Below are 26,353 nucleotides of genomic sequence, written 5' to 3' on the forward strand. Positions count from 1 at the left end.
AAAAAAGTGGGCAGCATTTCACATATCAGGCCATAACTACTGCTAACTGCCATTAGTTAGACCAGGACTATGAAGACACGGTGGCATCAAGAGGAAGAGCGAGAGTAAGGTCGGCCATCAGAGAGGCAGTGACAGCGTGTTGAGCCAAAATATCTACTCTGTGAATTAAGGGTTTATTTCAACCAAACCAGAGCTGGCAATTGTTAAAAAACTGTGGAAAACTAACCACAAAAAGGTTTTGGTCAGTTTTATTTAGTTTCTGTAAAGTTTGAATGAAGTGTCTTTTATGATGAATTAAAAAGGCAATTAAGCTGGTCTTAGTTTGGTGAAAGAGAGAAACTTAAATTCAGAAGGTGTATGCTTGTACTTCTTCACACTCTCTAAAATTCTTACACATTGATCTTTAAATGTAGTATTAACTTAGGATTGTTGCCAGGCCCCTAGAGGCGTGTTTGTATGGTGAAACCAATCGTTCACGTAAGGCTTCTTTAACGTTGTCTTTTATCCCCGACACCTTGTCAGAGCTACACTTGAGATCCAAAGAGTAATTCTTATCCCACTAGCTGGATTTGACACGCCTGTAACGGTTGTTTATACAATGGCACACACCCTCTCTATTCAGCTCTTACAACGGTCCTTTTCTGAGGGCTTTATTTACCAGGAAGCTGTGGTGGGTTAAGTGCTTTTTTGTGTGTGGAAAGTTCAGATCTACTCTGTTAACCTATACCCAGAAACATATTGTGTATGATATGCGGTAGACATTTAGAAGGAGAATGTTCTGAAGTTCAACCAAATTAATTTTAGTGTCACATAAGGGTGTAAAAATAAATAAGATCATTAACTTCAGAGTTAATTACTTAATCAAAATGTTTGTGTAACTGTTCCTCTGGGTGTTTTATTTCTATAAAAACAGTCAGAGAGGATAACAAACAACACAAAATAAGTGCAGTAATGGTATATACCATGGGATGATAAAGACTTTGCTAATCTACCAAGGTAGTGATCTCTTTAATATCTACAATCATATATATCTATTTATTTGATTTTCCAGTCCAAGTCTAATCCACCACTGGTTAATTCATTTTTCCCCTCAAGCGCAAACCGTCCAAACAGTGCTGTCTGTCTGCTTGCCCGAATGAGAATCTGTGTCTCTCCAATGCTAGGATGTCCTTACATGAACACATCAATTTATGGTTGATGATCTCTTGCTCAACACCAAACATTATGATAACAGGCTTACCTTTGTGGCTACATGTCAGCAAACAAGCAGATGCAAATGTATGATGCAGACATACACACCTACACACATTACAGCAGAAACAGCACTCTCCACATTACTGCCCAGTTGCTCTCCCTTTATATCTCTTTTCCTGCATCTGTTTTTTCCAGTGACCTCGCTGTCCCAGGTGTTTGCATTCACCTTGACATCCCATAATCTCAACCTGCTATACAAGAGCAAGTTTGACTGTAGTAAAATCAACTCACGAATACTAAGTATCTATAAAAACAAAATGTATAACACCAAAGTTAGACCGGGGTGAAATTCGTACAATAGACCAGTCACATACTGCAAACTTTAACTGAAACTAATGTTATTTAAAAACGAATCTAAAGTATACTCTTGCTTCGATGACTTGCAGAAAGCATTTGACTCTATTGTGTGTATGAAAAAACAGTGGTATTTCTGATACAAACTAACTTTATATCAATCGTCAATGTGCAATAAACATTTGCAGAATTTGTTTTCACAAGGACGTGGGGGTGGGGAAAGGTTTGGTCGCCAGCTAATGATACTCAATTAATCTGTGAGTAATTCTTTAGAGGGGGGAAAAAAAAGCAAAATTCTCTGATTCCAGCTTCTTAAATGTGATTTTTTAAAACATTTGAGGAAGTCACTTTGTGCTTTGGGTAAACTCATGGGACATTTTGTAGTCCAAACAACTAATTGATTAATTGAGTAAAATAATCAACAGATTAATCAACAATGAAAATAAGTGTTAGATGCGCTAGATACACAAGCAAGTATACACCATTTCCCACACATGATATGATAAGGTGGATATGGTGAGAGGCGTTACCCTTACAGTAAAACATTGTTTAGGTTGTTTGCCAATTGTGTTATCATTTTTGTAGCCTACACTGCGTTCTGTAAAATGTCAGAGGCACATTCATAAACTTAATTTAAATTGCTAATGAGTGAACAATTTTATCATTGTTTTTACGTACATTGGAGCCAGCGTTTTTCTGTTAATGCTCTTTTAATTGCATCCTGAATTATGAAGCAGTTTGTAAAGTATGTTGCAAATTGAGCTCTCTAAATCAATCACTGATCATCTTTCTGACATTTAATAATAATGGCTAAATTTAGAACCTGACCGATAAATTGGTGCGTCGATATTATCGCCAGATATGAGCTAAATCGGTATTGCTGTTTATTAACAGCAGATAAATGCAAATTTAAATTCTCAATTATTAGAATCTGTATCAGTCTTAAAAATCCCATATCAGTTGAGCTCTAGTTGAGATATCACTTCTTTGCCGTTCTTCTCATTGGCAGGTCTAATGAGAGATGGAGCGGGCACAAGTATCGATATGCAAGCATGTGTTTAAGGGCATTTCTACATGATCCACTTATGGTGAACTGTGCCCAGTTCCACAATAACAACAACAGAACTATGCATATGTGCAGATTTATAACTCACAGTTTTAGTTGTGACACTACAGAGTTTTATGGATCGGGCTCCAGATCTCCAAACACGTATTCATCATTTGCATTCATTTAGCTAACTGAGATGTTCTACAGGGTAATTATAATTTCATTACTACCCTTGGAATTATTTATGATGTATCACATGCATTTAAAGTACTTTTAATTCTATTTATCCTTTCTTGTGTTTTGTTTTAGTAAGAAATACTGTAGCATTTCAGGCCAGTAAAGATCATTTGAATGGAAAATAATTAAAAAGGAGAGACCGAGAAAGAGAGAGTGTCAACACCTTTTCCAGAACTGTAGAAGTGGGTGGCATAATTTCTTCTAACAAGTGGATGAGAGGGGAAAAAGGGGGAGTGTGAAATCCTATTTTGACACACACACACACACACACACACACACACACACACACACACACACACACACACACACACACACACACACACACACACACACACACACACCCCCCCTTAATCATTTTACATCTGTCTACACTGCAGCAAGCTTGTTGCTATGGACAACCTCTGTTTATTCTGAGAACTATAGGTAAGTAAGAGCAAGGGTTGGCAACAGAGAGATAAGACAAAGGAGAAAAATAAACAAACAAAACACACTACACATTTCTTCCAAAAATAAATCACACTTTTCCCTCTTTGACACGCAAGAGCCTTGATACATATCTCAATCTTTGTTAATCTTGTGTACAGACACTAAACTTTTAAAAGTTGTTTGACAGTCAGATCAGGTTTTTATTTATTTTTTTATTTTTTTATTAAATCCCAGCTCTGCTCACTGACTGATCTTTCTCTAGTTTTCGAAGTGTCTAGGATGTATGGTGAATCATCCGCTGCTGTAAACTCCTGCGTCTAAACCCTGACACCCTGTCTGTTTGCCCGCCCGTCTCTGTGTCTGTCGGGTGTCTAAATCCTCATACCTGACATTAAATCAGATATAGGAGTACAGTGGCGAGTGAAAACAAAAGGAAAGAGGAAACAGAAGAAGGTGAAGGAGTGGCAGAGATACAATGGAGAAAGGAATAAGAATGCTTTCAGTTTCTCTCTCTCAACTTTTGTCAGTGGGTTTAGAGTACACAGCGAAAATTTTAAGTCGATCTAATTAATTCCCTAGGAGGAGTTTGTTAAAGTGTGAAGTGTGTAAATCACCAAAAATTACATTAAATCCAAAATGGCCAACTTCCTGTTGGGTGTGGGGAATCGCTCGAAGACACTTTTTTGTACGTCTGAATATGATACACGTACCACAGAAATTTCGTACATGTAGGTGAAACTTCGGCCGGGAGTTGCTCTGTAGGGGGCGCTACCAAGCCATTTTGCCACAGCCATGTGCGAGACCCATAAAATACGAAATTTTTCACCCCGCCTGAATTGAAATGATGATTGAAATGTGTTTTTGAATTATGTTTAAAATTAGATTACTTTGCAGAAGAAAAAAAAATCCTTCAGTTCCAATAGGTATTTCGCATGTTTTATGCTCGGGCCCTAATTATTTTCTTCAGCTCTGGTTTACAGCATGTTAACATGCTGGAATTCAAGTTTACATAACTGGAGAAAGTGAATTTCTGGCCACTACTTTTTGTTTCTATCAAGTAGTTTTCTTTGCGTTATGATAAATAAACAAAACCGAATTGAAAGCTGAATTGAAAAATCAAAGTCCTCATAGAAAGTTAAAGCTGCAACAAACCTACATATTCGTGATATAACTGCTCTCTCTTTGACTTTGCCAGGCAGGTTGTAGACAGAATACACAAACCCTTAAACATTCACACACACACACACACACACACACACACACACCCAAGCAAACAGGCAGCCTGACTGGATTGACGGCAGGAAGATTATGTAAGATCTGAGACTGCTGTGCTCTCAGGGTTGCAGCTTTGAGATTAAACTCTAAATTTTCCTTCTGTAGAGTCACTGTTAAGCTGATGATACACACAGCAACTTTTAGAGCAATGGTGCTGGGCAATGTTGCCATCAGTGGTAATGAGTAAAGATTAATAATCCCCTTCCCCCACCACTCCGCCACCTGCCCACCCCGCCGCTGTCCATTCAAAACATAGTCGGTCTTGCCAACAGCAACATTGCCCAGCAACATTGCTCAAAAAGTTGCCCCGTGTATCATCTGCTTTAGAGTGCGGTGGCACCGTGTAAGAACACTGATTAATTGTATGCACTTGGGTAAACCACCTCAGGTAACCGTGATGAAATCAGTAACTCATTTTCCAGCACTGGACCATGAATGATATTTGCTATAAACAGGGTATGAAAAGAAAGTAAAGAGTGATGTTGAACTGGCTAACTCTGCGTTAAAGGTTCTGTATATGAGATTCTAAACATTACATTAATATAGCAGCCGACAACTATTAGCTGTGTAAAGACATAGTGGAGTAACAACGTCCTTAGAGAATAACGTCACACACGCCTGTGTTGTACTCCAAGCTTCACTGTTCTGTTTATACAGCCGGTCTGGCTGTGTGTGAAAACCTTCTGTGAGGAGAGCAAGACAACAGCTGTTTCTTTTCTCATCTCAGTGCAGTGAATTAAGGATTGATTTCGACCAAACTGAATTTGGTGATTGTAGGAGCAATAAAATTAAATATATTAAACAATAATCTGCAAGGTTAAATTGTTTTTTTTCCACCGGAGTCTGGTGGTGAGCAATAGCAGTTACATAATAACCAAAATATCTCACTGTTTAACAAAAAGGTCTATGTAGGGATCATTACCATAATGTTGTCAGACTCTTATGTCCCCTTTCCATCCAAGTGGTACCAGCTCAACTCAACTCACCTTTGTTTTCCATTGGGCAAATCTGGTACCAAGTAGGTTTTTTCTCGTCAAGGTTCAAAGCGAGCTGTGATGATACCAAAAGGTGATGTGTCAACACTGCAGACTACTGATTGGTCAGAAAGAATAGTCACTATTCACTGCATGACCATTGCACGTGCCAGATGGGGTGTCCTAAACAAACTTTGATTGTAACAATACTCTCTGTATTTTTGTATTATTATGGCCTATGTGTGGAGAGGTGTGTGGCACGTGGTGTGTATTGCGTTGAAGATCACATCACGTGTTGCGTGGCTGAGGCGTATAAGCCAGAATATTTTGGTGAATTAAGGGTTTAAGTGACCAAACCAGAGTTGATGTTTGTTGGAACTGTAAAAATACTGAGAAAGATTGTTTTGATGAATTTTATTTTTGTTTCTGTCCAGTTTGAATGAAAGTTTGATGATCTGCAAGGTAAAATTACTTTTTCCTCAATGGAGTCTGGCAGGCTGTAGGGCCCATTTGTTTTGTTCCGAGATGTTGGTTCTGTTGTGCGACATTTAGTGGCAGTGAATGTTGCTTGCAGTACCTTGAAACAAACATACGTCTCAATAGTCCACATGGATTAATACAGTATTTTATAACTAGCAACTCTGGTCAAATGTGAACATTCGTCCTTGTATAGTTGATTGATTTTGCATGGGTGTGGACCCTTGTATCAGTGAGCATACAGGTGGAGCAAGAGAGGATTGCATTGCTGGTATATTTGTAGAGCAGACAACACCAAACAGAGACGTATGACTGCACAGACCAGACACTTCACACACTGTCCCAAGCTATGATGGTATTATTGGAACAAAACAACTGAGCCCCTGTGACAGTGGAATTTGTAGCTGTACAAAATAGTTACAAATGTGTAAATTTGAAGTAAATCTTAAAAATACTTTTGGAGTTTCAAACTTGTAGTCTTTGTTTTCTTTCCCATGTGCAAAACACATTCACACATTTGTATCAAAAACGTGACGTTACGGACAAAATTTGCACATGTGCAAATCAGTATATAAATTCATGCAATAGAGGTACACTTTTTTTCGATACACTTACAAGTCGATAGCTGCTTGAATCCGCCGCTATGAGTCTCAAATGCTGTTTTATGGATCACAAATGACAAGTGCTACACACTCACATATATACACATATTTCAGTGAAATGTGGAGCAAAACTGATTTGTTTATCTGTAGAGCCAGGGCCAGTCACTGTTCAGAGATCAGGGAACCCTTTTGGCAAATCAATGGGGCTCGATCAAATCAAACGACTGTTACACCGGCTTTCACATGGTGTGTCTCAGGCATCAAGTTTTGTGAACGATTGTGTCTGTGTAATTATGTCAATGCATTTCTCTCTCTCTCTCTCTCTCCGTCTGTGTGTATAAAAGACAGAGCATCCATGTATGATGTGTCACGTGTCTTTAGTTGTGTCCATCTCACCTCGCTCTCCTTGTTCTCGTACTTGCCGGCGTTCTTGCCTTGGCTCTTTCTCCTCAGCTTCTTCAAGTCTGACTGGGATCTCTCCAGTGAGTCCTGCTTCATCTTGTGCTCCATCTGGTACCTCTTAAATGTGGCCTGGAGCAGAGGAAAGATCCCTGTGAATGCTGGAACAGAAATCTGATGTTTGCCAGAACCATGTAGCTACCAAGGCAGCTGAAATCAAGAGTGAGTTTGCTCTTTTAGAATAACCGGCTCAGTGATGAAAATTTTTTTCCCCACAGTTGTCTAACCCATGCATTTATTTTAGTGTTTGGACTATTTCTGAAACACATATTATTACTTTTATTTCACTTGCCGTAACTGACATTTTATCAATACACTGATTTGATGTAATGATGTCCTGGCTAAATTTGCCATTCAGCAGTAAAAACTTTATTATGATTAAGTTAAAAGCATTAACCATCACTGATTCCAATGTGAAATTAGTTAACAAACAAACAAACAAAAAAAAAAACACAACACACAACAACAACCGCTTTGATTGCTGGAAAAAATAAGTTTTCCTTCTGTGTTTTGTTGCAGCAGGAACTCCCATTAGGACATACATTTATTTGCCATGACTGCAGTCATAATGATAGAAAATTATAGCACTGAATTGCTGCAAAGAATTAGATTACACTTCAAGTGTTTGAGTGTAAATGAAATCCTCCTGTCATTGAGTGATCAGTTTCCATCCATCTACTTGCTCGTTTTGTTCATGATCACAACTGTCGATTATCAAATAGTCTTTAGCTTACAGACATGTCTGTGTGCGGTTTCCAATAATTCCCTGTAAGCGACTAATAAACATGTACCAGGCAACAAACCGATGATGAGAACAAAAACATACTTTCATATGGCAATGTGCATGCACAGTGTTGTGCAAGTGCACACACAGAAACTACTCACTGTCATGTATTTGACATCCATGTCAGTCTTTCTCTCCAGCTCGGCTATTATCTCCCTGTGGAACCTCTTGAACTTTGGGGGAGGAGGAGGGACCAGAGGCAGGAGATGGGAAGAAGACACACTGATGATTACAAACTTGGGAGGATAGAGTGCTACAGTTTGTCAGCGGAAAACAGGGACATGCTGTAAGTCTCAAAGAGAGAAATTGAAAGTGATCATTTAGAGTGATCATCGGTACATGTGTGCGGGGGTGAGAGCCAAGGTTGCGCTTATGAATGAGTCAGAAACAAAGCGTGGGAATAACCACTGACTTCTCTCAATTTCTCTCTTTCTCTCCAGCTCCCTCTCATTAGTGTGAGGGTGTCGAAGTGTGCTCATCACCGCATCATTGTTGCGATGCAGCGGCGGCGCCCACATTGGCGGACCAATGAATTGGAAGACCTCATTATTGAAGACACACAGATGACCTTATCGCACACACACAACCTCATCCAAGTCCGCGAAAGGTTTTCTTCCATCATTTTCTCTGACCTGACTTGAAGCTGTGACTCACCAACTGAAGTCCATTAATAAGTCAACCCACCCACTAATGATGTTAGCAACAATGTGTCAGAGGCCCCAAAGTTCAACTTTATTTTCCCAAGCACAAAGCTTATGCAACATTAAGAAAAAAATAAATAAATAGTGATACCCTGTAAAGATCTAAAAGTTCTATGTGACAACATAAATGTTTCCAATGATTGTAGTCAATTTGATTAGTGGATGGACAGAAAATTAAACAACAATTAGTTATTTATCAAATGAAAATACCAAACATTTGTATGTTCCAGCTTCTGCAAAGTGAGATTTTGCTGATTCTACCTGAGGTCATCACAAACTGAATCCGTTGGGAGTTTTTTCTCTTCTTTTGTCAAATAAACGATGACACTTTGGGCTCTTCTAAGGTACATCTTTCCTTAATTTCTATAATTTTACATACTAAACAATTATTAAATAAATTGAAAAGATAATTAAAAGATTATTTAATAATGAAAAGAATAATTAATTCAAGATCCACTTTGGTGTTAGCATGCTAACAGCCTAAATGAGGCTGTACTCCAGCTGGTGTTATCCCAGGGCATGTTGAGACCTGCCCTGCTCTCAGCAGGGAAATAAACCAACAGGTGCTCCTACAACCCAAACCTGTTGTTTCCCTTCCTCATCTACCCACTTTTTTATTTTGCTTGTCTCGGAGGGAAGATTCTCCTATCCTCCCTCTGATAGTGTCTGTCTATCAAAAAGTAGGAGGAGGAGAGAGAAATGTGCCGGCAACAATTAAATGTCGTTTAGCGAACTGTGTCTTCACTTGCAGTTGAATGGAAATATTCTGAGCAACAGGTTGAGTGTGTGACAGTTCTGGACAAAGTGAATCTGGGTGAGGCAACGCAATTTACACAAGAATCTTCGGGGAAGCATGTATGCAAGTGCAAAAACATATCTAGCACTCACATTTTCTTCCAGCTCAAGATGAACCTTCCTGTGGACCTCTGAAATTTCCATCAGCACTACACCTGCCACACAGACAGAGGAGAAGAGAGAGAGGGGGAGAAAGAAAAGTGTACAGATTAATGTCAGAAGACTAATTCTAGTAGGTTAGATTCTAAATCTAATTGTTTAGTCCTTTTTTTTAAAACAGAAAATATGATTTTATCTAAAGCTATTGCGCAACACTTGACAATAGCGAACAATGATAATGACGACAATATAAACGCTACACTGTATATGAATGAACGCATGTCTGAGAAGTGATGCGCATCATTTGGAACATCAAAACCCATGAAATGTCCCCAGCTACAGATTATGTTACAAACAATTCCCTTCACTGAGTTGAAAGGAAAATAAACCCATTTGCTTGGACCAGAAAAACCAGGCCACCTACTGCTTGGCTAATCAAAAAGAGCTCAGATGGCAGGCAGCCACAAATTATAACCTTCTGTCTTTGCACGTTGCTCACAAATGCAATCAAATTAGGATTACAGAGCAAAATTATGTGGAAAAGTGTAATTAAATTTCCTATTGACCTCCCCGCTACATTACACAGCACGCAATCAGTGATTTAAAAGTGATCATTAAAATAACAGACCATTTCGCAGCCCCATGAATATAGCTCACTATAAAGCTTGTTCTAAGAAAAGCTAAAAATTTCATTATAGTTGCCAAACACTTTTCTCAGACTTTTGCAGCATTATGTAGCACTAAGAGCAGTGACACAGCAGCCAGATGGCCTTGTGTCTTTTTCTAACATATTGTCTGTGGCCTGCAGAAGAAGAAGATATTATTATATATTTTTTTCCCTTTTGGGGTAATACAAACTTCAATTCAATTTTTACACACACACACACACACACACACCCCACACCACACACACACCCAACATATATGCACAAACAGAACCTATACATATGCATTAAAGTATGGAGTGATGTCAGACAGACCACATAGTCAGGTGCTTTGGGCAGTTAGGCCTTCAGTGCCTTGCTTAAGGGCAGGTCGGCAGTGCCCAGGAAGTGAATTAGCACCTCTCGAGCTACCAGTGCACACGCCGTACTATGAACAATGCTGGACCGGCCACCTTCCGGTTCCCAAGTCCCCCCGGAGTGAGCTACTGCCTCCTCCCTCTCCGATAGCGTTGCTCACAGACTGAAAAGGCCTCTGCTTTGTGTATTTACACTCCCATGTGTGTTTTGTTGGTGAGGTTCATTGATCAAAAAAAACTATTTTAACACCCCTCAGATTACTGGTAGACATAAAGAACAATGTGTGTGCTTGCAAAGATGTGTGTGGGCCAACGATTCTGAAAAATTGTCTAAAGACAGACGGAGGGTCACTTTTCTCAAGAAGCAAAAAGAGAAATACAGATGGAGAATCAGCAGACCTACAGCAGCTGAACTACAACTTCAGGCTGTTTTAAAAAAAATTTAAATCTTATAAAAACAGAAAATAATTTTTGGACACAGTCCTCCAAGAGACACGCTTAATATAAATTTCTATTCCAACTATAATTAAAATCATAGAAAGTGTACGGATTATGTTGGGTACGTTGTCTCTGTTTGCAGCATAGATGTAGGATGCGTGATAGGTTGCAGACTATCTGTCTACCACAGATTCATTTGTTGTGTTGGGCATAATAGCAGGATGCAAATCATCAGTATGGAAACTTGGACACTGCATGTTATGACTTTTTCCCACACGGAGCTTTTCCCTTAGGCATTCATTTTCCGTGTACAGTGAGTAGATGTCACAACAAAAAACATTCTTCAGTAGCCAGCAAGTACAGCTGTACTGAACACTGGGGTGTTAATAGTGATGTAACCTTGAGATATGTTTTAAAAACAAGATTTTCTGGACAGCAGCGCACACTAACAGCTAATTTGTCCATAACAAATGTATGACTTGGGCCATCACAGAGGGCACCATGTTGGCTCGGTGAATAATACTTTCATTCAATATTTCCCTATCTGTTAAGGTTTGTAGATGCTGTTGAACAATATTACAACAAATGTGAAAAGGATGCCGTCTATGCAAACCTCAAAGGAAGTGAGTTTTTAAAGATGAATAAAAGGTGCCCTTGTGCTTTGACAGGAATTCTCTCAGATTTCTCCACAGCATTCAGACGTGTACAAATTTACCACGCAAAAACCCTTTCGACGCTTTCAACAGGCTGCCAGTCTGACACATCACTATGACCTGTACGTTCGTCAGTATGTAAACACTGCCCTTCCCCACTTTGTCTTTTTACACCTTGACTGCCCCACCTTGCCTTAGGGAAAGACTTGCTCTTTCACTCAGCTCGACAGATAAAGACCAATGGATCATCCCAGTTAAAGTGCCCTTTGACATAGTGGGAGAAACGGGACTGAGGGGGGAGCACCAGCTGGGATAGGATGGGAGGAGAGGGGAGAAATTATGGAGGATGTGCATAGTAGAAAAGGTACAGTAAGTATTGAAAAAATAAATAAATAAATAAAACTATAAAAGGATAAAGAGTGTGTTAGAGTGCTGGATTAGGAGGAAAAAAAAAAAAAAAAAAAAAAAGGAGGGCAGAGGCTCATCATGGCAAAGAATAAGAATTTCTCAGAGGGACCCTGAGGTAAAAGTGACCTAGGCACTGAAATGGCCAAAACTGAATATCTGATACATCTGATCTTAAAGTCTCCTTTATCTTCCAATAAGGACTGCGTAATCTTAAAAACGTCAGCGGGTGTGGTATAGACTCAAATACCTGACAAACTGGTTTATTTGAAGGACATAAAAGTTGTGAGTCATAAACATGTGACTACATCTCAAATCAATGCAAATGTGTCATGTTACCGATTGCACACACCAGTCTTAGCTACAGTAACAGTCACGGGAATCAGCAGCCTTTTCCCAGCAATTCACACTCATTTATTTACTGTTGTCACAGTCTGTACCAAACATTGCTGGGCAACAAGTGTTCTCAGTCAAGCAAGGTATGAGGGCAAAAGTGTGTCATGATGTGGAACAGCAGAAGCAAACCACCGCCATTAGCTAACAACACTAAACCGAGATAAACCTACACAAAACAGATGGGCTGCCTACAGTCATGTTTACCCAGCCTGTAAATGGGTCTGAAGTCATGTCTGGACACACCATGCTTTGTGGAGCACTTTTACATTTACTATTATAGGGGTGACAGCTGTTACTCAAATACAAAAAGTAGCATCTGACAATGCAGTAGCTTTAGACTTAAATCAGTCATACAGTAGGTAAATGTGAAACTGCAAGAAGGTTTTAGATTAGAGAAGATCATCAATAATGTAGTTTCACTCAGACATAGTGCCAAACAGTCGCTATCTTTGTTTCTACACTGCCATGTTACATGGAAGACAGCACCTACAGAAAATGCATGCTTGTCCTTAGTACACTCTAGTTTACCTGACAGTATCTGCTGTTTGAACACCACCACTGATTTAAAAGAATTGGAAAATGCAATTTTAGAGAAATCCAACACCATAACCAACACCATGATATTGAGCGAACAACGACACAGCAAGAAACGTAACCAACATTATCTGTGTTGTGGGTTAGCAAACTATCGCTAAAGTTACTGCTGCAAAGCTAACATGCAGAGAGGATGAGACCGTCCTGGAGCCGGCACACCTGCTCCGGACAGCGATACTCCCATCTCTGCTGGCTAACATCAAAACAGCAGCATGTCTTGGCAAACTAGAAAGTAAGCTGAATGTGTGGGCAAGTCATTTAACGTTACCTTTCACACAGCTGGAATAACGTTGTGTGGCTCGGCCTGAGCCACTTTTTGTTTGTTTCCCATTTACAGAGCCAGGGCTGAGTACAAACACCAGATTATTTTTCAGAGCACACACTGAGCAGACAGACAGCAGACCATGAGAAGATATTCACTGAATTTGACAAAAAGGGCGTGTATTGGATTAGAATCGCACACCCAACTCTAAATCAGTTCTACCTTGCCTCTGGTGAACTGCCAATCACGCAAGTGTGTGTGTTTGCAGAAAGGCAGAAAATAAGCTGTGTCATCATAAAAATGCATACTATGAACAATGATCATTTGATTGCAACAGATATTAACATTACAAAAATGTTATCAAGCTCCATTCTTGTGCAGTGAGCTCTGTGGCTACCTTGGAACAGAGATAAAGTAGAACACAAAGTAAAATATAGTCTGAGAGTGAAATAAACAGAACTGAATGTGTGCAAAAAATAGAAAAGGGAGAAAAAAAATATATAACTCCTCCCTACTTTGAGCTGATTTTGAAAACAACATTTTGCTGGTAGCATGCAAAGCGGCCCACAGTTCTTCCACAGTTTTTGACTGTGGGCAAAATAATCCTGGCATCGGAGAGAGCCACCTGACACACCATGCAAACATGTTTGGATTATGTAAAGTGGGCCTGATGCCATTTGAACAGGCCAGGACCATCAAAAGGACACGTGTGTGTGCGTGTGTGTGTGTGTGCGTGTGCGCGCGTGTGCGCGCGCGGTAAAAGGACAAGATTGGATGAGTTTAAGTTGCCTGCGGATAACACAATGCTGCACTGTCATAGTGTTTCACAGTGTGTTAAATGCACAGTATGTCATTTTCTCACATCAAGACAGTAACAAAAGACCTAGTTTGATGACACTGAAGTAGCATGGTACAATGGGAGTTGTCTTCACCACAATTGCCTTTACTGCAGTCAGCTGCATGCTAAAAATCAGTGTTCGGCAGACACCTAAAACCCTTCATCCGGTTAGAATATATAGTTAAAAAAGGCCAAGATCTAAAAAGTGCATCTAATAAATGTGGCTTAACACTAGATAAACAGTCATTTTATGACAGCTTCTGCCAGACAACCACAACGCTGACATATGGGCAAAAGGTATATGACGCCATTGTCAGGCAACCACATGAAACATAACGTTACCTTGAATAAAATAGAAACATTTTGTATAAAGCACACAACTACTCGTTTTTAAACATTTAATCCAGAAAAGTTACGTATTATATCTTTAAGTACTCTTCAGATTTTGTGGCAGCAGTTGCAGGGTCCTTGTCAAAATTCTCAGAGGTAACCAACAACATGTTTTAGTTTCCAGCATCAGTAAGACTTCAAATACAATTATAAGATATACAGGCTGAACACAGGAAGGCTCAAACGTATGGTGTCTATATATCCCGATCTGACCAAAAAAGGAAACAGGTCAGATACCAGAGTGCATGAATGAAACAACTGTTGACATCTGAACTCTGGCAGGGGAAGAGGAGGAGGAGGGAGAGGGACCAAAGGAATTAAAAGGGAGAAGGTAGGAGGACGAGGTGCTCCAGTCCTCCACTGCCTCTCGAGAGTATCTGGTTTCTGGCTGGCAATGAGTCACTGAAGCTCAGGTTTCTGACGGGGCAGCTTCACTACGTCCACTAGCAGGCTGAGAAACAAGATGCGGAGACTTCCTTATTCTTTGTGAAACACCTCACGATTCTAAGGAGAATTTCTGTGTCCTTATTATTCTTTAAGCGGCTGGACATCCTGGCTGGTTATGGGGTTGTGTGGTGCAGATTCCAGTTACAATGCATTTGGGTTTACGGGCCCGGTTCATTAGTTTAGATGACTGTTTGTAGTGTGTATTTAATCACCCCTGCACTACATAATCTCCCATAATGACTCAGACTAACTGATATGTCATAAGACCAGAGTGCCTCTCCCTGTTTCTGTCCATCTGTCTCATACAGAGATTAATGGGTGCTGGAGTCCACAGGTCAGGGGTGAGTGCGACTCAGCTGGGACATTATGACTTTACCATTTAAAAACTGTTTTGTAATGCTAATGGAGTGTCTACATCATGTGTAGGATTTATCATTTTTCAAAAAAGGGGAATTCATCTGTCATCTTATCTTATGGTGACTATCAGATGATTATTGGGTAAAAAAAAAAAAGGGGGACTTTTTTAATTACTTAAATGGACAATGATAATAATCAGCAGTTTGTTTGTGTCCCTCCCCTCATTTCCTCTTCACTTCCTATTACAGGAAGCATATTCCAAGCTGTGCTCACCGTAAGAGGACCTGGTTTACTGTAAAATGCTCTAATTAAGGCCCTTTTACAGCAGGAACCAACAACACATTTTTAGGTGAACATCCAGCAGTCTTAAGCCCTTGTCATCCCTTAAATAGATGACAGGCCAGTTTGCCTTTTAGATACTGAAAGTGCATCACCGGCACACTGAGTATATTTTATAACAGATGACAAACCAGTTAGTAAACGTCTATAATAATATATGTCAGTCTAAATGAGGGAAGATTACAGACTAAAATACAGTAGACACATATAAAGTCTTCGACAAAGCTGGCTGTTGGCTGAGAAGTTTTGACCGTGGTTGAAAAAGTACCACAAATCCACTGAAATTTCTCCTGCAGCATTGTCCCTTCACAGTTGTCCAAACACTCCATTCTTTGCAACAAAAACAATGACTGTTTCCGACATGCTGAACAGATGGAAAGCTGAGATGTGGATTTATAATCACACTGTTATGGACATGAATTCATTTGAGCGCTTCATTTATGAGAAAATTACAAACTTTTCCAGCCAACCTTCAAGTCTACACTGAATGTTTCATTTTTTGGGCACAGTATTACTTTAAGTGTGCCAGGAAATTGACACCAGGTGGCACTTCCCATTGTGCTGCTGAATTTAATTAGCAGTTTTGCTGCTAATCAGCAGGGGAGCTGAGAGACATACAGCGGTTAAATCAAAGTATGCCACTAGTGACAAAGAGTTAGGACGCTAGACATCTTTGGACTGCAAATGAGCTTGTGGGAACGGACGCCTGGGGAGATGGCTAGAAACAAACAGTGAACCAAACAAACCCAGCCACGGTATATGTCTAAGCTTAGCAGGCGCACAGTAGTACATGCATCACAAGCATCATGCTGGCATTAATCAAAGTGTAACTGCTGCCAGGCTGCAGTGCTCCCTGGCTTGTGCATCTCAATGATAATGAGAACATCCGACAGTACATGCTTGTACTTATTGTTTTCGTTTACCTTCTTTCTTCAAAACAGGACACCAATTAGCTCAAAATTCAGCAGCAATGCCTTTAACTGAAGAGCCACGCCACAAGCACTTCTAATAAAATAACTGGAGTTGGTTTTCATATGTTGTAGGCTACATTTAAGGATTCACATGGATTCAGCACTGTTTATCAAATTATATTCTTTATGAGACTCACTACACATTTCTCTGTCCAGGTTGAAGGTGAACTGGTTTGGCCATCAGGACTTTTTGTAGATGGACTTATTTGCATCATGAGCTCAGGCTGGCAGAATATTAAGCCAGTGACTGGAGGTATTTATGTTACCTTGCTTTATCTTGCATTTATTACCGTTTACTGTATTGATATTTTCCTTGAATAAATTTTCTATAAAACTGCAATAAACCACTACAATTAAAAAATTATATAACATAATTTATTATAAATAGTACAATGAGAAACTGTTGATGTCTGATGGCCAGGATGTAGAAGAAATTATCCAGAAAATGTCTTCCCTAAATTTCCTCTACTTATATTGATTACAGATATATACTGTTTATATGCAGCCCTGAAAACCAACAATAAATGTTTTGGAGACCAAAGTGAGATAAACAACTACTTCAGGAAAGCAGGAACCTTCTCTGCACTATGCAAATTCCCCCCAGTTTATCCCAGTAGAGAGCCAGAGGACAGGGCAACACGGAAACTTACCTAATTCTCTGGAGACGGGAGACACTGCAGCACTCTCCCCAATCTTAGACATTGCATCAAAATACAACTTTCCCGCCAGGGTCATTGCTGGGAAAATGATGAAATGATCATTAATATTTGTCCACTGAACAACACCTTAAATAATATCTAAAAGGTACTATAATTTGGCCTGTATACCTTTGCAAAACAAAAAAAGTTCAATTCTATTCAAACAAAACCTGTAAGGCAAAACACCAAATATGTTTAATGAGCCTTGGTTCTAAGACTTACAATGGAGTGAACAAATAAAGGACACCAGCTCAGCAGTAAAAGCTTTTACTCTCCCAGCCATCCTTTAACCTCCTCATCACAAGCATCTGTTTTTCTAAATTCTAATTTACTGTAAATGTTAATTCGTTTAGTAAAATTGCTCACCAGCCACTGATTTCTCATAGTTCTTGCCCAGGTTGACCAGATTCCTCAGTCCTGGGTTGAAGTGATCCATAACACTCTGGGTGGGTGGAGACAAAAGGAGAGACATTTAGTTATTTCATTCAAGGTTTTAAATTGTTATGCTGTTGAAACACTTCAGGGTTATCAGGTGAGTGATTGTCCAGTAAACTGAGTAAAAACAGATGTGAATAAGGTGGGGAAGAATGAAATGCACACAGTCATGTAAAACCCTATTGACAATTTATTAACTACGACTTGTGACCTTAAGGCACAAATTCACCTGCATGCCCTGCAAGCAGTCTTACATGTTACGTGGAAAACAGCACAAGACTGAAGAATGAAAAATATTTACTGCCACACGAAAAGAAAGAATGCAAGTACAAGAAGGAGAGGAAACAAAACCAATTAAACAATGAAGACATTAGAAGAAAAGATTTTCCCAACACCCTAATTTGTTTTTTTACATAGCCAGTCTGCCGGTCCTCATTCTTAACATTCCTTGATCAATGGCACAGATTGGAACGAACATCCATATCATGTCTTTGCCTTAGCACTTCTAGCTCAGCGGTCATCACCCACCTCTGACTCAGATCTTAGGTCAATAAATGACACATAAGCTACAGATAGGAGGCTGACCGATTTAGAAAAAATTTTGAATTGTATAGGAATACACACAAACATAACATAAGGGTAGAAAAGAGGCTCTGTTGCAATGGGACTAAATGAGAAAATGCATGTGTGTGTGTAGGCGCTTGTGTGTACATGGAATGGGGCTAAGCCATTGGTTTCTCTCCCTTTGTCTAGTTTAAATTTCTCTATTTTTGCTCCGATATACTCAAAATCCTGATCCGACCACCTAAAGTTGCCTGGTTGGAATAAGGTTTTGGTTGTTAGGGCAAGAATTTCATACTCAGACCAATTCATTTTGTGTCCCGAGAATCTAGAAAAGGAGTTGACAGTGGATAAAAATGCAGGGATGGAAGTCCCTGGACTCCATCCTTAGTTGAAGTGCCTGTCTATCAGAAAGCGGTGCAGTACTTGTGGTCACAGCTTGCTGATACTGTGCAGAGCCTTGTCAAACTGATCTGATCCTTTGATTTTTTTGAGTAGCCTGGTACACCAGAGTGAATTTCACACGTCGCTTGTGGAGCTTTGTTTTGCATTACCTAAACTTTTGCCTCTGCATCTCCACCGCTCTGGTATAGTCAGGAATAATCCCAATTTTATGGCTCCTTCTGCTGATATCCTGCTTCTCTCTCACTGAGCGTTGGCTCTCAGACATCTCAAAAACACAGGAACTTGATGGCAATGATATCCCTCGCTGGCCTGCCAACTTGATGCACAGCCAGAGTATCGATGTGCCCATTCAATGACGAGCCCTTTTGGACAGTCAGTTTCGGCATTTCTCCAGAAATTCAAGAGCGTCCCTGTCTTCGCAACCTTCGGGGAAACCTCAAAGTCACAGGTTGTTCCTTCTAATTCGGGCCTCTAAATCGTCGATAATAAGGTGAGACAAACAAATTCCACAGTGATGTCAGTAGCTCCGAGTCTAAGCAACCATAAGCCAGGAAGTGTCATGAGATCCTCTCCCAATTTTTAAAGGCCAATATAATAACGGTTGTTTGGGGTCACCACCATCCTCCCCCAGGAGCCAGAGGTAATGGCTACCTTGCTGTATAATCTTACCACACAACACATGCAGCCAGCTAAATTATTAAACCTGGAGTCTTTTTCCTGCATTTCATCACATCAAGGAGCTGTGGGGGCTGTCCCAGGAGGAAGCCAGTGGATAAAAGTTGTTCAAGAAAGCTAAATGTGTTTCCTCTCTTCCCCTCCAGCCTCTTCATACATACTCCCCTTCACTTTGCCACCTGTGGAGTGCAGCATGCAGACCTGGCGATACAGCGTGGTAATTTATTTGGTGAATCGGAGTGTGGCTCACTCTTACTAGGTATATTTTGTATTTTTCATTGATTCAATTTCTCTTTTAACGCCGATGAAGACACATTCACACACAAGCCCTTAATTCTTAATATGGAGCAAGTGAATATTTATTAAAGTTGTTCTGAAGGACACTTTCCCCACTGTCCAACAGCAATTCACTTTCAAAGCACCCAGAGAGCTTTCTTTTCTTTAGAAGATAAATTCAAGTTAATTACTGGATGGCACAGATGCCAGATTACACTAAAGAGCAATTCAAATGATGCTGATCAACCAAGGCAGCTCTTTAATGAGGAAATGGCACTCCTAGGGTGGGGCAATTTTCTTCAAAACCACTGATCCAAACTCATTAATAGTCAGTTACTGGCTCACAGGAAGTCTGAATCCCAAGTAAAACTGCAGCATTAAACTGCAGTCTGTCTGTACTCTGGGCATTTTACTGATCAAGAGGTAAATGAAGAAGAGGTTATACTAATAACCCAGCCCAGGGATCCCCAAAGAGCACCCTAAGATCCTACTTAAATGTTAAAAGTAACTTGTTTTACAATATTGACACTTATTTTTAATACATAGCCTACTATATTATCATAATATTCTGCTATATTATCAGCCAAAGAAGAAGACAAACTGATTCCAGGTTGAGTTTACCCTTCACTCCATGTTTGCCTGTAAAATTAGTGAACCTTATTCAGCTAGCTTGGCTCCTCATATACACTGAGGCTAATTAAAAACACCTGTTGCATGTTCTTCAGGTAAACAGTCGCTGGATAGTTGAGCTACAGTGGCTGTAACTGTTTCACCTGTTGTTTGCACACCCACCTTGTATGTAGTTTCAGTTAGCTTGTACACCTCCTCCGTGTTCCTCGACATGTTTAACTTAGATCCCTCGCAACCGCCGACAAAGACAAAATAATTTAAAAACGATAAACTACAACAACGCCAACAACAAAAAAAAGGTCCAAGAGAGGGGGAAAGTGACCAAATCTACGGAAACATGAAATTCCTCATAACCAGCAGGAGACGCGAGACACACACATGCCAACAAAAAACGATAAAACTGAGGGGAAGAGATAAAAGTAAGCCCAGAAGAGGGGAGTCCAGCTGCCTGCTGCTGCCGCTGCTCTGCGTGTGAACACAAAAAAAGCTGAGCTGTCAAACTTGTTGTAGGTGGTTAGTTCAGAGAGGGGGAGGAGGCCTGCGGAGGTAGGGAAAGGTGGACAGCTGTCAAGCTGGCCGGAGTCAAAGAATAAAGCGTTTTTTTCCGGTTGGCTGCTTTCAAAGTAAACCTAACGATTAATTAACGAAATTTAAAAAGTCTTGTGTCATTACAATGTGTGGCAACCTTTTGAGGAAACCCAAACACAAAGTATTCCTACCAGTGTGACACCTGAACACGTGGACCTTTTAACGTCTTCAGGTGTCATTAAAGCCTTGACTGGTAGCCTACCTGTTTTGATTAAGTTTTTTAAATGTGTTTTGGCCCAAAAGAAATCAATCTACAACTGCTGTGAATCTTTTACCACCACTAAACTACTGTTAGCCGTAGTTTTAGGCTAAATGACATCCTTAAAATGAATTTTCTTTCATCCTTCAATAATTTCAGTTACTTTAATACAACGTTGTATGTATTCGTGGTTGTCGGTTTCACTTCGTATGACTCAACAGAAGATTTAATGTAATATTTTTTACTCTCGAAGTCTTTGTTTCTCTTTTATGCGTTTATTTTGAAGGCCTTGTTCAAGTATTGTCCTAGAAATTTCAGCCTGGCTTGACGCTTGCTGCCGGCAGGTAGAAAAGGTGGACAATAGACCAATAGACTGAACACTGGAGACGGGCGCTCCCTGGAGGCAACTTACTCATAATACAATGATAACACACACAGCACATCACACCATCCACTGCGCACACTCTCGTGTGTTTATGGAACTAACTAAGGTGAAGTGTAGGGGATAAACTACATGAAAGATAGCCTGTAAGTTATAACCTTCTTTAGTAACTACCAGAGCTACTTCTAGTGGTGACTGTAAAATATCTAATAGGAAAAGTTCCTTTGGACAGTCAGCCTTTTCCTACCGAGCAGCACGTACCTACACGATCTCACAGAACTAAGAAACTGTATAGGCTAGCCATGCAGTGATTGAAAAAATGAAAGAATCATTGACGTGCAGAAGTAGCTCTAGTCCCACTTAATGCCTTAAACAAGGTAAACCAGGCAGTAATATGCTTTGGTTTACAGGATTAATTTCCATTTCTATTATTATACACAGTGCAAAACAGTTTATGTATTTCTGACATTAGAAGTGACAAGTGGGATCTACATCTTTGAAATGACAGAAAGTTTCATGATTTACCACTAGATGTCCCTCATGGTCAGCTGATTATCTTTCAAGCTGAGAGAAGTTTCATAACCTTTGAGACAACACAATTTACATAAACTACAGGCATGTATTTATTAATGATTACTATCATGAGCTTTGTTTTTGTTTTTTTCCATGTCTCAGTATTCAGTAGTATTTTGAATTTTATATTTTCTGTCAGGCTGACACAATCACTGAAAGATCACCCCAACCTAGAAGGCTCTACACCTCCTGCAGTATTTGGACATCTTGCCAACAAATCAAACAAAGCAATGGCAAATATTAGAGTATCAATTCTGAGGACAAATAAGCCGTGCCGTTGCTTTGTAAATGTCATTTGATGTTAAAACCATGGAAAGCTCCCAGCGCCATGGGGAGTTACAAAAGGAGCTGAATGTAAAATGAGATTGTGCCCTCAGGCTCTGAACACATACCACTGCTTACGGCCCTCAAAGGGCTGTAAGGTGACACATACAACGTAATTAGTCTCCAAAGCCACTATGTGAATGATACTCTGTTTATCGCTCACTTGGTGGTATCTACGGTGGCATCACAGCCGTCTTGTCAGCCTCCCACTGAGTTATGTTTCTGTAGGCAGGAATCAATACTAAAGGAATATCATGCTAAATAAAGCAACATGAGGGTCAATTATAATCAGGCCTTCACGTATCTGCAGGGCTGAAAAGTAACTTCAAGCTTTCACTAACTTCTCTGTGCTCAAGGACATGTGTGAGGTAATAATACGTTTCTACTTTCTATTGAATGAGCTTCATGCGTGAAAGCTCACTATATTTCAAAGAAAATATTCAACATATTTTCCATTACATTGCAGAGTGAGAAAAAATTAAACAACTTTTAAGTGAAAACAACTGGATGAAGTTGAACAGCTACTTAAAGATTATAGTTAGAATTATGAGACAATAGTCTTGTTTTGAGCAGTGATTATACATCCAGTCTTCAGTGCTCATACTTTTCTTCACATAGTCAGAGAATTTTCGACATTGTACTTCTACTTTATCCAAAGTCGACCTGTCAAATCAGAAAAATCTGTTTTTAAACATACAGCAATGTTGAACTCAGACATCAGAGTGTGCTGCTATGAAATAGAGTTAATAACCCAGTCTCCCATCATCCCCCATTTGACTCAACCATTGATTGCGTAGACCAGTTAACCACTAATAAAGCCTTTCAAACTGTCAACTGCTATGAAGAAATGGATGTTATTTACAGCAGCTTAAACACGTTGGAGCACAAAATAAAAGCATTGTACAGTATGTTCCTATACCTGCAGTCTACAGTCTACAGAGGAGTGGTAAAACTAAAGTATATGAAACATTGTGTCTGCATAACATCTGCTGAAGTTCTGCAAGCTATTTGTGACCTCTCATTCATTGTCTCTGTTGTGCACATCCTCTCAAGGACAGCCTCTGATCGTTGTGATGGAACAGCTAAGTCCACCAAGACATTCAAAATACAGCCTGCCTTTGCTGGGCTAGCAAGGCCATCTCCTTTTCAGACATGCCATATTTTTTCATAGAAACGGTGGTTGGACAATGGAGACGGCTCAAGAATTTGCTTTTCGACCTTGAAGATGGTACCTGATTACGCAGTTTACAACCTCGTAAGTCTAATCAGCAGTTGCCGTGTGAAAAAGTAATCTGCAAATGCGTTTATTTTAGCCCTCCATCTCTGAAACTCTTGATTTCATTTTTTTTAATTGACGTCATTCATACTGTTCCTAAAATAGTGCAGTAGGATGCAGAAAAAAACCAAGGACAGAGAAGATACAAAACTCCTCATCCATTTTGACCAACACCAGGGCGCAGTGTGCAGGAAGACTATTATTTTCTGACTGAGCTGCGATGCTCGAGCTCATTACTTTCACCAAGCTAGATCATAAATCTAGCTTATATCTATTGGCAAACTAAAGACCAAATGCCAAACAACTAATTCTCATAGCTTCACCATAAAAGTTTATTTTCCCCCTTGTAATGCAAAGCTGTGCTTCAACAGAACAACTGGATCAGGAGTAAGAGAGACTGCACACAATGGCACATTTAATGACATATATCGAGAGCTTAAGTGACACAGGAGCTACAAAATATCCATTACACAAGCGGTCTTCTTCAGCATCACAGTGTTCATGGTACGCATCATCAGAAAACACCAGGCTCTGAGCTTTGAGCTTCTCATCATGATAGATACAGAAACTGTGATTTTAGCAGCTTTTGGTCTGCATTGCACCCAAATTATTCCCTGCAACATTTTGCCAAGTTGAGGCAGACACAAATCTCAGTCTAAAATAAAACTTAAATAGATGATGTGCCGGTGCCTGGAGGAGGCTGGAAGTACTTGAGTAAGAGAAAAACTTCACATGTGAAAATAGGGTGAAATTAGTTTCACTTGGATTTAAAGCTTCTGCAGACAGACCAAATGTCCATTTCATCATTCCACCGCGGTAGAAGAATATTTCTAAACTCATTCTTATTCTAAAGTCATAAGAACAAAGGTCTGATTTTTTTATTCTTATGAGGAGCAAGTGCTGCTTCCCAAAACCGCTGAGTCATTTGTTCAGGTATTCTCAACATTATACTGAGAAAGGCAGGTTGATGTGTGGCTTGCTCACAGAGTACAAAGTTACAAAGTATTCAAGTAACAGGAAGGTTCTTGTGTAAGGTACACCCCTTTTTGGCATTTTATTTTTCACTCAAGTACAATAACATACTCTTTTAAAGGTGAGCTTAGACAATTTAAAAACTAAACATTCCCAGGACCAAGAGTCGGTTTTGTGTTAACCTTGTAAATGGGTTCAATAAATCAGGAAAGCACATCCAGTATTGGAGTGGGAAATAGTTTCTCTGGACTATGACTGTATCTCACAACACAGAACCGTGCACACACACACACACACACACACACACACACACACACACACAAGTAAACAGACACCCAAGGGTACACAGCAGTGAGTGTTTGCTCTTGATGATATTGCGGTCAGCAGTGTGTGAAAATTTAATAACACTGTAGATGTCAGGCGTCGCATCCCCCTGGATCAACCGTGTTGGTTAAAGCTGAAGTCCTCCTGCCATGTAGCCTACGTATGAGCTCTCCATGCTTCAGTGACCCCACAAAACATTAAGAAACAGCAAACAGAGCAGCCATGATCCCTCTATCTACAATAACGGGTCTTTTTATCCATCAGAGAGCTGGTTTTATATGCCTTTGTTAGAAGCCACTGAACGTTTTACTGTTGATTTTTTACGACTGGAATCTGGACAAATCTGAGGTTCATTCTGTTCTGAGCTGGAAATGGAAATCTGGAGGCAGTTTGCTTAAATATATGGCTGTAATCAGCAAAGTCATGAAGGAAATGCACTAAATAGTAATGAATAATATTAAACATCAAACGGGCCGTGAATCAGGGGCGGATTTGAACTTCTGTCGTCAGAAGAAACAATCGGAGAATGAGCCTGAATGGAATGCTCCACACAGCTGCCTGGAGCCTCATGCGGGGTTTGGATTCACAGACAGTTGCTGTTTTGAAAACTCACTGCCATGCCTGGTGGCAGCAGGCATTAACATGAACACTGATCCCATAATCATTGTGTTTAAGCAAAACTCTCCTCAGAATCCAGACATTTTTTGATCACACCAAACATCTCAAAGCTGCAAACGCTCGTAATGCGGCACTGAGACATCTCGCCCACAACTGTTGTCTGAATGAGACAAGAGCTGTCATTTTCTCTGTGCTTGGGGACCTTGATTCAGTGTGTTTGAAGGCTCTTTGCACGCAAATACGCACGCAGAAACACGCACACATGCACTAATTGCTGTCACTGTCATCACTTCGTCTTCCCTAAATACTCAAGGTTTGTATCTGGGTTAATTACACTTTCCTAATCCCAATGTATCTATGCCTTGCCATCTGACTGTGCCTTGTGTCAGGCAAGAGAAGCTTTGCACTGTTTATGTAATATTATTAAATGCGTGGCACTTTTCCTCTCCAAATACAGCACATAGGGCATGGGCAGCTAAATGAAAAACATATTCTTGTGCATTTATACGTGAACCTGATATGTTGAATTTACTTTATTTATGATGTGAGTAGCACATTCTGCTTGTATCAATGTCCCTAAGGACATCTGTCAAGTAGAGATGAATTAACCATGTGTCTTGGCGAGGTGTAACCTGTGCTGCTCCCACATAATCTCAAGTCGAGAAGTAGCCACCATGTCTAATTCATTGTTCAGCAGCATCATCCTATAGACAGAATAAAGATTTGGCACAGGGAAGATAAAGGATGTTTAATGGTGCGTGTTTGTGTGTGCGTGTCTGTAGCTGATTAAACATGGATGTGTAAGTCACCCTTGAAGGGGTACATATTTACACAGGCTTTGAACTCTTCTTAAAGGGTGCTGGTCAGTGCTGTGGAAGGTA

The 26,353-nt window shown here is 40.0% G+C and overlaps 1 protein-coding gene across 1 annotated transcript in view; it reads right to left on the bottom strand.

The window, feature by feature from the left end:
* Window positions 1–20,710, bottom strand: part of baiap2l1b (BAR/IMD domain containing adaptor protein 2 like 1b) — a 33,727-nt gene extending 13,017 nt beyond the window's left edge. The window contains exons 1-6 of the mRNA XM_038699536.1: window positions 20,379–20,710; window positions 17,601–17,676; window positions 17,187–17,273; window positions 9,420–9,481; window positions 7,932–8,003; window positions 6,984–7,118 (exon numbers count right to left, since the gene is read on the bottom strand). Of these exons, the coding sequence (XP_038555464.1) occupies window positions 6,984–7,118; window positions 7,932–8,003; window positions 9,420–9,481; window positions 17,187–17,273; window positions 17,601–17,676; window positions 20,379–20,429 (483 nt within the window). The 5' untranslated portion in view covers window positions 20,430–20,710. The remainder of the gene's footprint in view (window positions 1–6,983; window positions 7,119–7,931; window positions 8,004–9,419; window positions 9,482–17,186; window positions 17,274–17,600; window positions 17,677–20,378) is intronic.
* Window positions 20,711–26,353: the final 5,643 nt, after the last annotated feature.

Source organism: Micropterus salmoides, unplaced genomic scaffold (assembly GCF_014851395.1).
Source record: "Micropterus salmoides isolate LMB-PRFRI ecotype aquatic unplaced genomic scaffold, ASM1485139v1 Ms_hic_scaffold_10, whole genome shotgun sequence".
Taxonomy (NCBI): domain Eukaryota; kingdom Metazoa; phylum Chordata; class Actinopteri; order Centrarchiformes; family Centrarchidae; genus Micropterus; species Micropterus salmoides.